Below are 15,450 nucleotides of genomic sequence, written 5' to 3'. Positions count from 1 at the left end.
CCCTCCGAAGAATCACGGTTTAATGACAGTTTTGGCTTCGTACGATCAAATGCTCGGACGGATATGCATTTGGAAGTTTTGGTACATGCGCTTTGCTGATAGAAGCCCGCGGACCAACCCCTGTCTGCATCTACGCATGCTTCGGATCCCGAAACTCCCCCTCTCGATACATGATCCAAAGGATATCAGGACTCTAGGTACAAATGTTTGCGCGTAAAACGATTTCTATTAATCGATGGAATCATTAGGTGGCTATTTCCATTTGCTCGAGGAACCTCGACCCTTGCCGGAATACTCTTTCTCCTCTTGGGCGCAGATATCTTCGTCCAGGAGGAGCTCGAAGTTGCCCAAAGCTTCCTGGTGTGGGCATTTGTTCCATTTTACGCTGAAAGTAATCGAATTTATGTAATACGAAGTTGAAACGATCATTTTGGAAGTGTTCTGCTGGACCTTACTCCGGAACACCATCGGGAGGGACAACGATCGATATTATGTTGTCGATTAATTTGTACTTCAGGATTCGATCGTTCACCGTAGTGGACGTCAACGACGGCGATGCGTTTACCTGGAATTGAAATAACGATCGGTTAGAATGTTCGTACCAGAAATGGTTATTTATGGTAACGGTTCTTTTCCAAAATCTATTCTCCCTGCCGGCTCAAGCTGTCACTTTCACAGCTGACTTTCGTCGACACCCTCCGAACGCACTCTAACGTAATTTGAAACTGAGTGGAGAAGTCCTTCACTAATGACACTCTCTGCACTGGGGTCAGCGGTATATACATCCATTTTCTGAATTCAACGCGTTGACCGTTGAACGGATATTCCTTTACACCCGAGAATATGATAATTATACGGTTTCTATACTACTTCATTTCATTTATTGCGTGTAGTTTGAATGTTAAGCTCTAAATCAACGGGGCAAATGCCCTATTCGGCGTTAATTCGACGGTAAACAAAATATTCTCGTTGAATAATTTCTTGCAATAAGAGATATACAAATAAATTCTGCATGGATAATTCGTGAATGATCGGTAGATTAAGAGCACCTCTATGAGCCACGGTTTCAGCTCGTTGTCAATGATAATGTCGTAGCCGTAACACTCGAAGCAATGTCGATCGTTCGCCATGACCGGAGCGACAGCTTTTAAAGAATGCACGATGCACCACGTGATGTTTGCGAACAGCTTCTCCGTGACTGCTTTTCCACGCGTGCTCTCCAGATACAGTCGCAAGTTGTGCACGCTCAGTTTGCCACCGTGCTTGGAATTATACTCCTCCTGGAACAAGAACGATTTTAATCCAAAAGAATTACCCTCCCCCCGCTTATCGTCGCCACGTGGAAAAAGAAAGAAGACGTATGAAATTAAACTCACGCCATGCTTTTGTACGGAGACGTTCGTAAGGTGTATGTACATGTTATCCAATTCTTGTATGCTAGTGTCGTACTTGACCGTGCAAAAACGACAGAATCCAAGCTTGAACAAATAGGCCTTCAACGGTCGAAATGATGCGATCAGAACGTACAATCGTAGATCGAACTTTTTACCACCGATTAAAAGAGGATTATCGATGTACCTGTACGTTACGTGACAGAATTAATACCGCAGCTTTTAAACGATCTTTAATTTAATAATATGTAACACCTATGACTTGGAAAAGGTGAACGAAATAGCATATTGCTGCCCACCTAGATATAACATACGATTCCTTTGTCAGATTCGGATTGAACGGATTTTTAGCTTCACGGGACCATTTCTTCAGTTTACTCAGCTTGTTGATCAGAAATATTCCAGCGCCTTGGGATTTCCCGCACGGTTTCATGATCCATGTGCTCTGCGGTGATTTCCGGTACTCCTCCACAAACATGTTGTAATCTGCAGAATAGAAACGGTAACGTTAGTGTTACAACGAATATAAATAGTGATTAACAATTGTACTTTGCCTGCTGGTAAGACAAACGTGACGGGAATGAAGTCCAGATAAAGATATTTTCCCGGACCGTCTCCTCTTTCCGCTAGAGGATTTCCCTCGCGTTCCAGTTCTTTCCGGTAACGTTTTATATTCTTCACCAGGAGATCTTTCCGCGTGAGCTCGTAATGATTTGGAAAATGATTGATTATCCTAGAAAAGGGGAATCGTATTTAGCTGATGATAATCGGTATTTATTGAAATTTAGACTGTAAATAACTGACTGTTTATCGTCCATTCTGTATCCAGTCTCCACGCTAAATATCGTTCTACATGATTGAGTCGCCGCCCTGTAGTAACAAATAACTAATCATTATTATCATTCATTTATTATTAATTTTTATTTGTGACAAATGTTTGTCATATTGGATTCCTCGGTTTGTTTATTACCAATAAAAATTCCAATCATCCTCCGGACCGACCTGCACCCATCCTCTCTTCTCGAAATTGTGCACTATTATAGATTTGTCAACGTCCGTGCAAAACGCGAGTTTCTTGTCCGCTCCACTCGCCGATATCCTGCGAATAATCGAATTTTAAGAAGAGCAAAGTAATTGTAGCCAGTGAAACGATTCCCTCCATTCTCTTCGGACGGCCAAGAAGCAACGGATGGCAAATCTTTAATTGACATTTCGCTGTGCTTGACAAATTTGCAGTGGGTAAACTTGTGGCGGATTTCTCCAAGTTCATTTTCGTTTTACCTGCCATAGTTGGTGGATAAACTTAAATTTGGAATGCGTTTGCCGTCTGCAACACCGGACGCCATACCCTACGCTAGCACAAGTTAGATCGATTTGCCGTGGATACGCGAATTTTCAATATTTTCTACTCCGGATTTAATTATGATTAAGTTACGAAAGTATTCTTGCTGAGTTACTGTTAGACAGTTATGATTCAATTTTTATATGTATTTGTAATATAAACCGTTATAATATTACTAATGTTAACAATAATAGGAAGTTATTAAATAACCTTCTTGTCATTAAATTACGAATATTGAAAGTGATGCACACGCAAAATATTAGATACAAATGACAAGAATGTATTAATATATTCATTGTATGGGTATGTCTATCATATTTAGGAAATAACAATCATAACATTTACTTTACCTTCTCGCCATGTTTATTACGATCGAAACCGTCCATCGATTGAAAATCAAGCATACTTTTAACAAATTTTTCTTTAAAAAATACTTGTGAGTCGGATAAAAGAAAAGTGCTAAATTTTAATTATATCGCGAAGGAACCATATGTTTATGTTTTGTGGTAACCGGCCGATTTCAAGTGTGTTTACTTTGTCTTCATTGGGGGAACGGTTCACGTGCCAGAAACGCGTTGGAGTTTCGACCGGCAAGACGTTTGTTAAGTAAGTACGAAACTCGCATCGCATTAAAGTCGGTTCTTCCAGTGAATACATTATGTTTCGTCATTATTTGATTCATTCTAAATTGTCATTGCACTCGAGCATACCATAGACGGAATTACAGTGATCATTCTTACTCTGCTTCGTAAGTAATATTATTCGTCAATGTTTTTTTACGCTGCAAAAACAAATGATAAATCTTCATTGCAGTAGGCAACTTCTGTTCATACCTTAACTGTCATGATTACTGGCGAATGCAACTTATAAATCATGCGAAAACAACATTTAATTTTGAAACAGTAACATGTGTTTACATATTACACGTGGTTGTCACATGCTAAGAACACAAAGTATAGTACAGTAGTAATAGTTTTACGACATTTCTGTTTTTACATTTATAGAATCGGATTGAATCCTCAATGCATCACACAAATTTCTGTTTGATTCCAGTTTCTGTAAATTAGCCCATTATAATCTACATTTCCGTACACATACGTGATCTACAAATAAGTTTTGGTCTTCGCATTCTGTTCGATGTTAATTTGTAAACTGTAAATAGTGACGCGATCTTATGGATACGTTAGTTAATTCTGTATTAAATACACCGAGTTAGACATTACAAATTGAATAATGGGAATGCAAGTACCCCAGTCAACTGGAATTTGAATGTTGCTCGTGAGTACCAAAGACGTCGCAAATATAATAAGTGAATCACGTTCGCGTACAGGAATTCGTGTCATGAATGTACAATTCAAACTGCAGTCGGTCGTTAACGAACCGTATAAGAACGTCGGAGTATATAATAGAAAGTACCTGTTTAATTGAACCATTTTTGTGTGCTTTAATTGTTAGTATACTAAACATCTTTTAAAGAAAACAAGGGTAATTATCAGTTGGGTGAATTATTCCTCATGTTTTGTGCATCATTTGTCAAGGAATTCATTAAATTATAGGTATGGATTAATTAAATACTTTTATTAGGAACAAGCAGTCAGAATGTCTGTCAGCGCAAAATCTGGAAAGATGAATTGTGTGCGGACAGCTAGGGGCCGTGGAATAGCTCTTAGTAATTTGTCCCCACATAAATGTCTTTGCAACAGGCCTCATTGTTTTGTATTATGCAATGTTTGTGGATATTGGACCAAGGGCAGAGTACGTTACTTCTGTCCCATTCACCCACAGGTTTGTTTTTTTGAATTAGCACATTGCGAATTACATATAATAAAAAAATATGTATACTTATACCTAAAAGTCACAACTGTAATAACTAAATATTTACATGAACTTGCCTCTACATATCGGTATTGTACTGTTTTTTTCTTCTTTTCAGACAATTTTTCTTTTTGATATTGCACAATGTCCACAGTGCAAATCCTATGGCTTTATGCTGACTGAATTTTGAATCAAGTTAGCAAGAAGATTATTATACTAAATACTTATGCTTTAAGTATCTATAGTACACATGTTATGTGTACTCGGTATCCTGTTTTGTTTATCCATTTAAGATTTTATTTTTGAGTATTAAATACCAGTATTAAGTTAATGTGATAGATTTGAAAGTATAAAACAGATTAATACTTTATTATTTATTTTATTACTTTTCTTAGTGTTCAAACAAGTCTATTATATCCTAAACCAAGAGGGTAAACCTGGCATTTTGTTTGCCCCTGTATATTCTTCATTTTCTTTTTTGTACTCTTCAATACTTTTTTCTTCATTTTTTTCATTTGATTTTGGAAACAGATCTGGATATGTGAATGTTTCATCTTTGTTCTGTAAATATGAAGAATAATTTAATACTATGAAAATTCGCAATTAAAGATAGATTAGTATAATTATAGGTATAAGACTTAAATACTACAACTTTGAATGAATTATACAAAAATATTTTTATATTTGAATAAATATAAATATGTAACAAGAAGTTTACTTTTTCTTTTAGATTAATTGTTTGAGACATGAAAATGTGTTCCTTGATCTCAAAGTGTTAAACCACTAAACGTATCATGCATCACATGTTTACAATAAAGTACGATAATCTTATAAGTAAAGTAAATTTTACAAATTAGTTATCTCCACTTTGCATTTCTCAAAAATGAAACTCTAATTCAAAGAATTATTACACCTACCAAAGTAACATAGGCTATCTTGATATCATCATCTTTAACAATACATTTCAATTGTGGGCAATGTCTAGTGTATCCCGCTTTAATTTTAGTAACAACTTGAACAGGGTACACATTGTAAATCTTTTCTAAGTAATTATGTATATCGTGCATTGTCATTTCCATTGAACAATGAAACTGTACAACATTTTTCAGTTGTTTTATGGGTGGTGTAACTAGTTTCAGCCAAAAATTTGGGAGGTAAACTCTAAGCTGTGGGTTACCTTTTTGATAGATAGGGTACCTAAAAGATCGATAGAATTTGTATCAATAAACAAAAATGTAACTTTCAAACGTATTACTTCAGTTTGTTAGATAATTTAACGAATGTCACATCATCATTTACTCACCAACGTGTAGACATTGTATAATTATTCAATTGCAGATCGTAGGTTATCTAACGTTGATAAGTCGTTTACCTTAAATTATATATTTAATCTGTACTAGATGCAAGTACAGATATTAACTTATTGTTATACACAAAATAACCTTAAACTTTCAGAAGTATATATGTGATATAAGTAATTATATGTACATAGGTTTGTTTATGTTCCAATAATCGTAACCATCTAGCGATTGCAAGTACGAACTAAAGGCGCTCCTACACTCGTAACAAGCTTTATGTGTATGTACCTTTCATAAATTACATTAGCTTTTAAGGAAACATTTTATTGAACTAATGTGTTCAACTGGAGTAATTTCCACGCAGAAACGACAGAATCCTCTTTTACTGCGATCATTATATAGTCCGATTACAATATATCACAGTCAAGGTACATGTGCATACCTCGTTTGTGCACACACGTATTTCTCACCCACGTGCGTGCACCCCACTCTGTCGTCCAGCTCATTATTTTTTGTTACAATCACTAACCCGTGCTTTTCTACACTTTTATACATAAAGAAGATAACTAAGCAAATTTAGTTATTAATCATTTTTTATGGTACAATTTTATTCACACTATTGATTACATTGTTTTCACAGAGAAGAATAAATTAAATCACTGTTCAATATCGCAATTAATTGAACGATTGCCACTGGGTTCCGTCCTGCAGTTCCCCGATTAGTTCACATTTGGACAGCTCTTAGAACGTTATACATACAGCATTCATCTTGACCAATCACTCGATTTGTAGCTAAAAGAACGTAGATTAACCATTTGTCATTAATAACAACAATAAGTAAGCAGAACATTGTTAAAAGCGCATTTAATCGTGGAATACCACTATTTTTTTGACTGGTGGCGCCACCCGTGGCAAATCGTGGAAACTGTTAGCCAAATCATACCGACAGGTGAGTGAAAATTTCTCATAATGGAAAAATGCAAATATCTCAGTAATTAGGCGCTCAAAGATAACTTTGTTATTCACAAATTATTCGCTACGATTCAATGCATTGATCCCATACAGCAGAACCCCATAATTAGACGAATTATTTCTGTCAGTGTTGATCATCATTGAGAATATAATTCGTCGGATTACCAGTTCCTGCGATATTACATCGATGCATTGGATCGTACGAAATAATTTGAGATTAACAGCATTAAGTTTGAACGCCTAATTACTGAGATATTTGCATTTTTCCATTATGAGAAATTTTCACTCACCTGTCGGTATGATTTGGCTAACAGTTTCAACGATTTGCCACGGGTGGCGCCACCGGTCAAAAAAATAGTGGTATTCCGCGATTAAATGCGATTTTAACAATGTTCTGCTTACTTATTGTTGTTATCAATGAAATAACGTTAATCTACGTTCTTTTAGCTACAAATCAAGTGCTTGATCGAGACGAATGCTGTACGTATAACGTTGTAAGAGTTGTCCAAATGTGAACTACACGGGGAACTGCAGGTCGTGACCCAGTGGCAACCGTTCAATTAATTGCGATTTCAACAATGTTCTTGTGATTATTGTTTCTTGTCCAATAGAAGGTATTAATCTACGTTTCTTAAGCTTCAGATCTAGTGATTGAGGTAAAAGAATGGTACCCTTTTAACGCTGTAAATGTAATCCAAACATGTGCAAATATAATAATACCCGAATGATGCTTGCCATTATTGTCGTAGAAGTTTACGGAGGGAAGCGATGAACATTCTTTTTAACCTGGTTCGACAGTGTTATACGGACCGTTTTCTTCTTCAACGAGTATTCGTTTTGAAGCTTAAAGAACGTCGATTAATTCCCTTGCATTGATAATAAAAATAAATAAACAGAATCACTGTTAAATGGATTTAATCGCGGTAAACCATTATTTTTTTAACAGTGGGTCTGTTTATTTATTGTTATTGTCAATGCAAGGGGATTAATCTACGTTCCTTAAGCTTCAAAACGAATACTCGTTGAAGAAGAAAACGGTCCGTATAACACTGTCGAAACTGGTTAAACAGAATGTTCACCGCTTCCCTCCGTAAACTTCTATGACAATAATGGCAAGCATCATTCGGGTGTTATTTGCACATGTTTGGATTACATTTACAGCGTTAAAAGGGTACCATTCTTTTACCTCAAGCACTAGATCTGCAGCTTAAGATACGTAGATTAATACCTTCTAGTGGAAAAGAAACAATAATCACAGAAACATTGTTGAAATCGCAATTAATTGAACAGTTGCCACTGGGCTCCGTCCTGCAGTTCCCCGTGTAGTTCACATTTGGACAGCTCTTACAACGTTATACGTACAGCATTCGTCTCGATCAAGCACTTGATTTGTAGCTAAAAGAACGTAGATTAATCTTTTGTCATTGATAACAACAATAAGTAAGCAGAACATTGTTAAAATCGCATTTAATCGCGGAATACCACTATTTTTTTGACCGGTGGCGCCACCCGTGGCAAATCGTTGAAACTGTTAGCCAAATCATACCGACAGGTGAGTGAAAATTTCTGATAATGGAAAAATGCAAATATCTCAGTAATTAGGCGCTCAAAGTTAACGTTGTTACTCACAAATTATTCGCTACGATTCAATGCATTGATCCAATACAGCAGAACCCCATAATTAGACGAATTATTTCTGTCAGTGTTGATCATCTTTGAGAATATAATTCGTCGGATTACCAGTTCCTGCGATATTAGATCGATGCATTGGATCGTAGGAAATAATTTGAGATCAACAGCATTAAGTTTGGACGCCTAATTACTGAGATATTTGCATTTTTCCATTATGAGAAATTTTCACTCACCTGTCGGTATAATTTGGCTAACAGTTTCAACGATTTGCCACGGGTGGCGCCACCAGTCAAAAAAATAGTGGTATTCCGCGATTAAATGCGATTTTAACAATGTTCTGCTTACTTATTGTTGTTATCAATGACAAAAGATTAATCTACGTTCTTTTAGCTACAAATCAAGTGCTTGATCGAGACGAATGCTGTACGTATAACGTTGTAAGAGCTGTCCAAATGTGAAGTACACGGGGAACTGCAGGTCGTGACCCAGTGGCAACCGTTCAATTAATTGCGATTTCAACAATGTTCTTGTGATTACTGTTTCTTGTCCAATAAAAGGTATTAATCTACGTTTCTTAAGCTTGAGATTTTAATGCTGGAAGAAGAACAAATGGTATCTTTTTAACGCTGTAAATGTAATCGAAACAGGTGCAAATAATACCCGAATGATTCTTGCCATTATTGTCGTAGAAGTTTACGGAGGGAAGCGGTAAACATTCTTTTTAACCTGTTTCGACAGTGTTATACAGAGCGTTTTCTTCTTCAACGAGTATTCGTTTTGAAGCTTAAAGAACGTAGATTAATCCCCGCACATCAGTAGTAGCAAGAAATGATCACAATATTGTCAAAATGGCAATTAATTGTGGCTGTCTCTGGGTTCCGTTTCGCTGAATAAACTTTGTACATTAATGAACTAACGTAATTCTTTGTTTCAACGAATTTCTATAGAAACTGCAAACACTGTTGTGTATATATTATCCACTAAAATGACAGTGAATTACTTACATGTCTTTCCTATTTAAATTCTGTTCTTAAACAAATAAGTGAAGGGATACAATTAGACAACACAGACATTATTTCCAAATTTATTATCTTTCCACTCTTAACTGATATTTTTTCTTGATTGTAGAATCAAGAATGGACCTTTATCGAATTGTGGGTAATAAATTTGAACCGGCTTAGGTTGACATTAACTAGTTAATAATATAATTTTTGAAGGCGATATTCGTTATAACTTAATTACGTAATGCGTAAGACAAGGAGCATCAATTGCGTAAGAAGAATAGAGATAGGTTTTTACGTGCCACCAACTTTTAGTACGGTGTCATAAACCCCTGGTACGGACTATGAAAGCATGATGGCTATGGAGGTATTAGACAAGGAGCATCAATTACGCAAGCAGGATAGAGATAGTTTCCTACGCGCTACCAACTCTTAGAACGGCGGCATAGTCCCCTGGTATGTACTATGAAAGTATGATGTCTGAGGAGGTATTAGACAAGGATCATTAATTGCGCAAGCAGGATAGAGATACGTTTGTACATGCCACCAACTCTTAGAACAGGATCATAGTCTCCTGGTATGTATTATGAAAGCATGATGATTGAGGAGGTATGTGACAAAGAGGGCGACATACAGACCCCAAATGTGCAACAAGGATAGATGATTTTGATGTTTCAAGCTTTAGCTAAGATTCTGCTGTTTTTCTGCCATTCGTAATAGGAACACAGAATAACCGAGGAGGTGTCTTTACGGTTGCACTGTTTCTCTATTTAATCTGGTAGCGTATTATTACTATCCATTTTTGTATTAAATGTCAGTTGTTCTTTATTGTTATTCTCTTTATAGGGATTGAGTGATTGTTAATGTCAATTTAGCACACATCGTTTTCTGCGAAGAAATTGGATGTTTTGTAGCCTGTGTTTAAACTGGAAGTCGGTGTAAAGAATGTCAACACCATCTAACTCAAATCAAATACAATCAAACAACAATATTAACGATTAAAAAAGTGGACAACTTGCAATTTGTATAACAAGAAATGCCTCCGAAGCCGAGACCGGTATATTTCATTTTCTTCTGTATTATTACTTCGAGAATATTCATGTGGCTTTAATACATTCTAACCTATGTATGTTCTGGCAATAATAATAATAATAGCTATAGAAATATCTCTACTTTCAGAATAACAAAAAACCAGGAACAAGTAAGAAAAATACAGGTCTATCGAAGCAGGGGAATTCTGTGAAGAATTCTGTGAAGAATTCTGAACAAAAAAAAGTAGAAACTACAAGTGGTTTAACACAGGAAGCCGAAGATCAGTTTGAGCTAGAATTATGCTGGTGCATTCAGCAGTTAGAAACGTCTCTAGCCGCTGGTAAACATTCTGACAAACAGGCACAGGATTTGAATAAGAATATAAATATTTTAAAAAGCAGCACGGCACCATTGATAAAAAAAAGACAAGTAATGCACAACACTTTAGGGAATTACAGAGAGAAAATGGCTTTGGACGTACAGAAGCATGGCAGAACATCATCCTCTATGAAATTTGTAACAACATGTGTGCAGAATGAAAAATGTATGTTTGTTAAAAGGGCTATATGCAAATCGACTAAAGAGAAGCAGAATTTGGATAATAAAGTGATGACTCCAAACATGGATGATGATTCTGTTGACTGTACACAGACTGCATTTAAATTTAATTTTCAAATTACAGAATAAATGTATATCTCATACATGTGATTGTGTTCAATTATTACAGTTTTAATCTTGCTATCATTAATCTGCCATTATATTGTATTTTTCTTTTCATAATTGTTGTTCATTTAATTATTAAACAATCACCTAAAAGTTCAGACTACTTATTACTATTAATTCATTATTCCTTAATAAACTGAGAACTCAATGACAGAGAAAGCAAAAGTTTTCAGTCTTTCTTTGTATTTTCTTCAAGGTTTCAGTTACCCGAATAACAACGTAATTGTAGAGAATAAGACTTTTATTATGATGTAATAATTAAAATTCCAATAGAATATAAATAATGTTTTTGCTTTCTGTTTTCATAGTGCGTTTATATTAGAAAACATTAAGTGTTATGTGAACACGGTCCTGTGGCGCAACGGATAACGCGTCTGACTACGGATCAGAAGATTCCAGGTTCGAATCCTGGCAGGATCGAAGTAAATTTTTTTACTTATTTTTAGTTATCATGAAGTTATTAACAATTACCAAACATCATGGACTTTTTTTGAAAAGAATGTAACGAGAACTAACTGAAATCAAAGAAAGATAAAGAAATGAAAGAAAAGTGGTCAAAGAATGTCTGAATACTTATTTAGATATTTAATCAATGCTAGTGTTAGGATGAAAAAATCTTGTGAACTTTCAAGTGTGAGATGCACACCACCAGAAATAGAGTGAAGGTTGATAGTTAAAATAGAAATCCACTTATGTAAATAAATATTATGTTATGATATATTTAACAACCAGTAGTAACAAAGGTATTTCGTCTCTCTTACATACTTATAGCAACAGAACAGCACTCTTTATCGTATGGTACAAGCTTGAATCCGTATATAACTATATATATATATATAGTTATATATGCATATAGGATGTCTTAAAAGTCTATCACATAATTTTATTAATCCTTCGATGGAGTTGCGATTAAAACGTGATATCCCGGAAAGTCGGTAGTTGACGAGTTTAACGTTCGTCAGCAGTTTTCTGCCACCGATTGCAGAATCATAAACGAAATGTCTTCTTTTTTTTCCTTTCGTATTATCGACAGAATACAAAGAAAAAAGAAAAACGGGTGTGACTCTCGTGAACGTAACAGGATCGCGATTGATATGGGTATTGGAGTTCGAATTGCCAAAAGAATGCACTAGACTCTTACGACTCCCTCGTACAAATACACGTATTCTCCAAGGAATTCACTCCGTTCCGTTCCACTCCGTTCTTAATAACGTAACAGTGATATATGCATCTAGAAAAAGAGAAATCAGTTCCTCCCCGAACCGAGCCAACTGACTCAACTCATCTCAAGACTCGGTTAATGACTTCATTACGCTCCTAAATAGAAATATCCTCTTATTAAAGAAATATGTTTTTTTGTTTCGCCTAGTATAGTCTTATATTAAATATATAATTCTTTTATATCTGTTCACTTTTCTCATTTAAATATTTCTTTAGGTTTTTTTTTTCTTCAGGTTTTCCTACCCCGCTTTCATGTTTTTCGTACATGATTAAACTATTACGCCCGAATACATCACACGATTCAGTTTCACGCCCTCGACAAAGGTAAGCGCGGTTTTTCACTTTTGGTCTTTGCAGAGCAATATCTTTTTTTTCTTCTTCTTTATTCTAATCGTTTCGGTCGTCTTTGGTAGAAGCACGCGTCACTTCGTGGAACGCTTATCCTCGTGTTCGTTCCTTCTATATTCTTATTTTTTCATTTTTGCATTTTTAGAGAATTTCTCTCGGTCGCGTGTCCCTGTTCCCTGAGTCGGTGTACAACCATTTCAGTCTTCGCCATTTACCGTTCGAAAACGTCGCGCTTTCTTACAATCTATGCTCCTCATCCCGGCTCTCTATCGTCATCGTAAAGGCAAATTCGATACGCAGCGACTCGCGGACGCGTGTTTCGTACACGCGTTGAAATATTCGCAAAGAGAGAGATAGAGATAGAAAGAGAGAAAAAAATTGCCACTTTTTAAGAGTAGGTAACCCTCGACCGAAACGATGGGCTTACAATGATTAATGCAACAAAAATAAACAACAAGAAGAATCGTGTTCCCATCGATTGGAATATAAATCCGCGAGCCGCCGTAGAATCAACAGTTCAACGAAATACAAAACGTAACGCGTTACCATTAAACCCGTCAAAGAAGCAACGTTCTTTTTCAACGATCGCTGATTCCGACTCCTCGCCGCGGCCAATAATCGACACTGGAATCGTTTACGTGAATCCTCTGCAAGAGACCAGATCTGCAGATCTCGAGCTGGTTCCCACGGGACAGCAATTTTCGACTAGAGTGGCGTGTTCCTCGAGTTGATTTTTCTTTTCTTTCGCGGGGCCACGAGGAGTCGAAACGCCGCATTAAAATACACTTCTACGAAAATAAATCTCGTCAAGATCCAGTTCTACTCAACGTTTCCGAACCACTTTCTCGTGCGGGGGATATCTTGCAACACGTCAATGGACACCGTCATTATCAATAAATACCGACAGTGTTAACACGTTTAAAGAGCCCAATAGGACGTACCGTGAATATCATTGAAGTAGTACGTTAACGATCAGAACTACCCCAACCGCGCAAGGTCCGCTTGAAACGGTGCAACTATATCACTTTCTTCACGTTCTTCGACAACAATTCGATGCTTCGTCTGTTAAGTCGCCTCTGTGCACTCTCGTTCGATCGGAAGTCTGATCGAAACAGACTGAATTTGCCGTTCAAGGTCGCTTTCGTAAGGGATTTCCTCTTTTTCTTTTTTTTTATTTAACTACAGTCGGATATGATTTAACGCAGTTGGATAAAGCTGGACGTTTGTTCCATACAATTGGCTAGAGTGAATTCAGTTCGAGGGAGAATTAGGTACAGTTGCCATGGAAGATTAGGCACAATTGGATCCAACTTGGTGCAACTACTGGACGTAGAGGTGAAACTCCCACGGTTCTCGATTAATTGTCGATCGACGATGCCCCGGCTTTACAAGAATCTTGCCACGTTCTGTAAATCAGACGTGGGCGGCACAAAAAAGTATACCGGAATTTCGAAAGACGTACAACGGTTGAGAAGAATCCAGGCATCGCCACCGGAAATGCCCGCCTTCTCGCGAGGATTAATCAAACTAAATTTAGGGATGTTCCCAGCTCCATTGAACGACCAATTCCGTTCGTTCCGATCCTACGAAACACACTCGTACCGAAAGGAATTGCAAGAAATACGTATAATACTCGATGTCCTCTTCGACCCTAACTTCTAACGTCTTACAATGTACACATGTATGTTTTCCTCATGTGTCGTTCGTGTACAATTATATATACATATATGTATACATATATATCTACGTGTGTGTGTATATATATACATATATATATATTTATATGTAATATTTTTATAAAGGTTCAGGACTAAAAATCAATGTATAAGAATAGCATTGTCAATATACGCTCGTGAACAGAACCGTTTCGAGTAGTCTCTGAAGTCGACGAATACACCATGTGTGTACTCGTCCCCTTTCTCTATAAGTTTTAGTCTTTCCTATAAGGTCTCCTCGCCGTTCACGATTTTCGTTCGAAGGGTTGGCGTATTCGAAATTGTCTTTTCATCCGCTCGCCGTCGACGGCGAGCTTCCGGAGGCACATTTTCAGCTATTTCGGGCAGTTTCGCGAAAGACTTTTCCAAGTTTCGCTCGGGAGAGGATGTCGCGCGCGCGTTCCGCTTTGTTCTCCGTGGCTTCCACTTCCGTTTCTGTCTTCTTTTCTTCTCTATCTTTATCACGTAACGACAGGGGGGAGGGCAAGAAGGGGGGGGGGGTATACGGCGATTCGGACGTTCGGAACCACGCCCCGGGGAAACGATGAATCGCTTCAACGTTTACGGTTCATCACAGACAACAATGTGAGAAAAAGGAATCAACAGCGAGAAGGAGGCTCTAGTGCGTTAAACGTCGGATAACGAATTCATTGATGTTCCCCCGTAATAACAACTCGTTTTTAGGAGAATATAGTATTATATACACGTACGCCTAGTATCGACGCGGATGAGCTGACTGGACGATAGTAATCATCAAGAACGATATCTTTCTAATCGGAGAATTATGTTGGGTAAATCTTTGGCATAATTTGGACTCTGTTTGAAATATATTCGACCAGTGAATACTGAAGTTACAAGGTTCAGTATAAATTCTGTTCCCCAAGTCCATTTACTTTAAGTGAAACAAATCGCATTTTTGGACGTTGATTAACATTGTGTTCTATTTTTGAGCAACTAGAA

The 15,450-nt window shown here is 36.9% G+C and overlaps 4 protein-coding genes and 1 non-coding gene across 5 annotated transcripts; 3 read left to right on the top strand and 2 right to left on the bottom strand.

The window, feature by feature from the left end:
- Positions 1-216: 216 nt before the first annotated feature.
- On the bottom strand, positions 217-3,256 carry LOC107185986 (probable tubulin polyglutamylase TTLL1). Its single transcript, XM_015573770.1, has 9 exons — positions 3,084-3,256; positions 2,362-2,490; positions 2,196-2,261; positions 1,946-2,124; positions 1,691-1,877; positions 1,377-1,578; positions 1,050-1,280; positions 456-565; positions 217-385 (listed from the first exon to the last, which is right to left on the bottom strand). Exons 1-9 carry the CDS (start codon positions 3,092-3,094, stop codon positions 253-255), a joined length of 1,248 nt encoding a protein of 415 aa, XP_015429256.1. The 5' UTR covers positions 3,095-3,256; the 3' UTR covers positions 217-252.
- LOC107185987 (uncharacterized protein CG13380) lies at positions 3,256-4,738 on the top strand. The gene is made up of 3 exons (XM_015573771.1): positions 3,256-3,481; positions 4,318-4,518; positions 4,667-4,738. Exons 2-3 carry the CDS (start codon positions 4,333-4,335, stop codon positions 4,736-4,738), a joined length of 258 nt encoding a protein of 85 aa, XP_015429257.1. The 5' UTR covers positions 3,256-3,481; positions 4,318-4,332.
- A 221-nt stretch (positions 4,739-4,959) lies between these two features.
- On the bottom strand, positions 4,960-6,017 carry LOC107186004 (probable 39S ribosomal protein L23, mitochondrial). Its single transcript, XM_015573795.1, has 3 exons — positions 5,852-6,017; positions 5,466-5,745; positions 4,960-5,109 (listed from the first exon to the last, which is right to left on the bottom strand). The coding sequence occupies exons 1-3, from the start codon at positions 5,863-5,865 to the stop codon at positions 4,960-4,962; spliced, it is 444 nt and encodes a 147-aa protein (XP_015429281.1). The 5' UTR covers positions 5,866-6,017.
- A 4,177-nt stretch (positions 6,018-10,194) lies between these two features.
- On the top strand, positions 10,195-11,170 carry LOC107185934 (UPF0488 protein CG14286). Its single transcript, XM_015573711.1, has 3 exons — positions 10,195-10,229; positions 10,298-10,508; positions 10,631-11,170. Exons 2-3 carry the CDS (start codon positions 10,488-10,490, stop codon positions 11,168-11,170), a joined length of 561 nt encoding a protein of 186 aa, XP_015429197.1. The 5' UTR covers positions 10,195-10,229; positions 10,298-10,487.
- Positions 11,171-11,553: 383 nt separating this feature from the next.
- Positions 11,554-11,626, top strand: Trnar-acg. Its single transcript has one exon. It is a non-coding gene; the product is annotated as a tRNA-Arg (tRNA).
- Positions 11,627-15,450: the final 3,824 nt, after the last annotated feature.

Source organism: Dufourea novaeangliae, unplaced genomic scaffold (assembly GCF_001272555.1).
Source record: "Dufourea novaeangliae isolate 0120121106 unplaced genomic scaffold, ASM127255v1 scaffold54, whole genome shotgun sequence".
In the NCBI taxonomy this organism is placed as follows: domain Eukaryota; kingdom Metazoa; phylum Arthropoda; class Insecta; order Hymenoptera; family Halictidae; genus Dufourea; species Dufourea novaeangliae.
The sequence above is the reverse complement of the archived record's forward strand: the minus strand, read 5'-3'. Positions and strand labels throughout refer to the sequence as shown.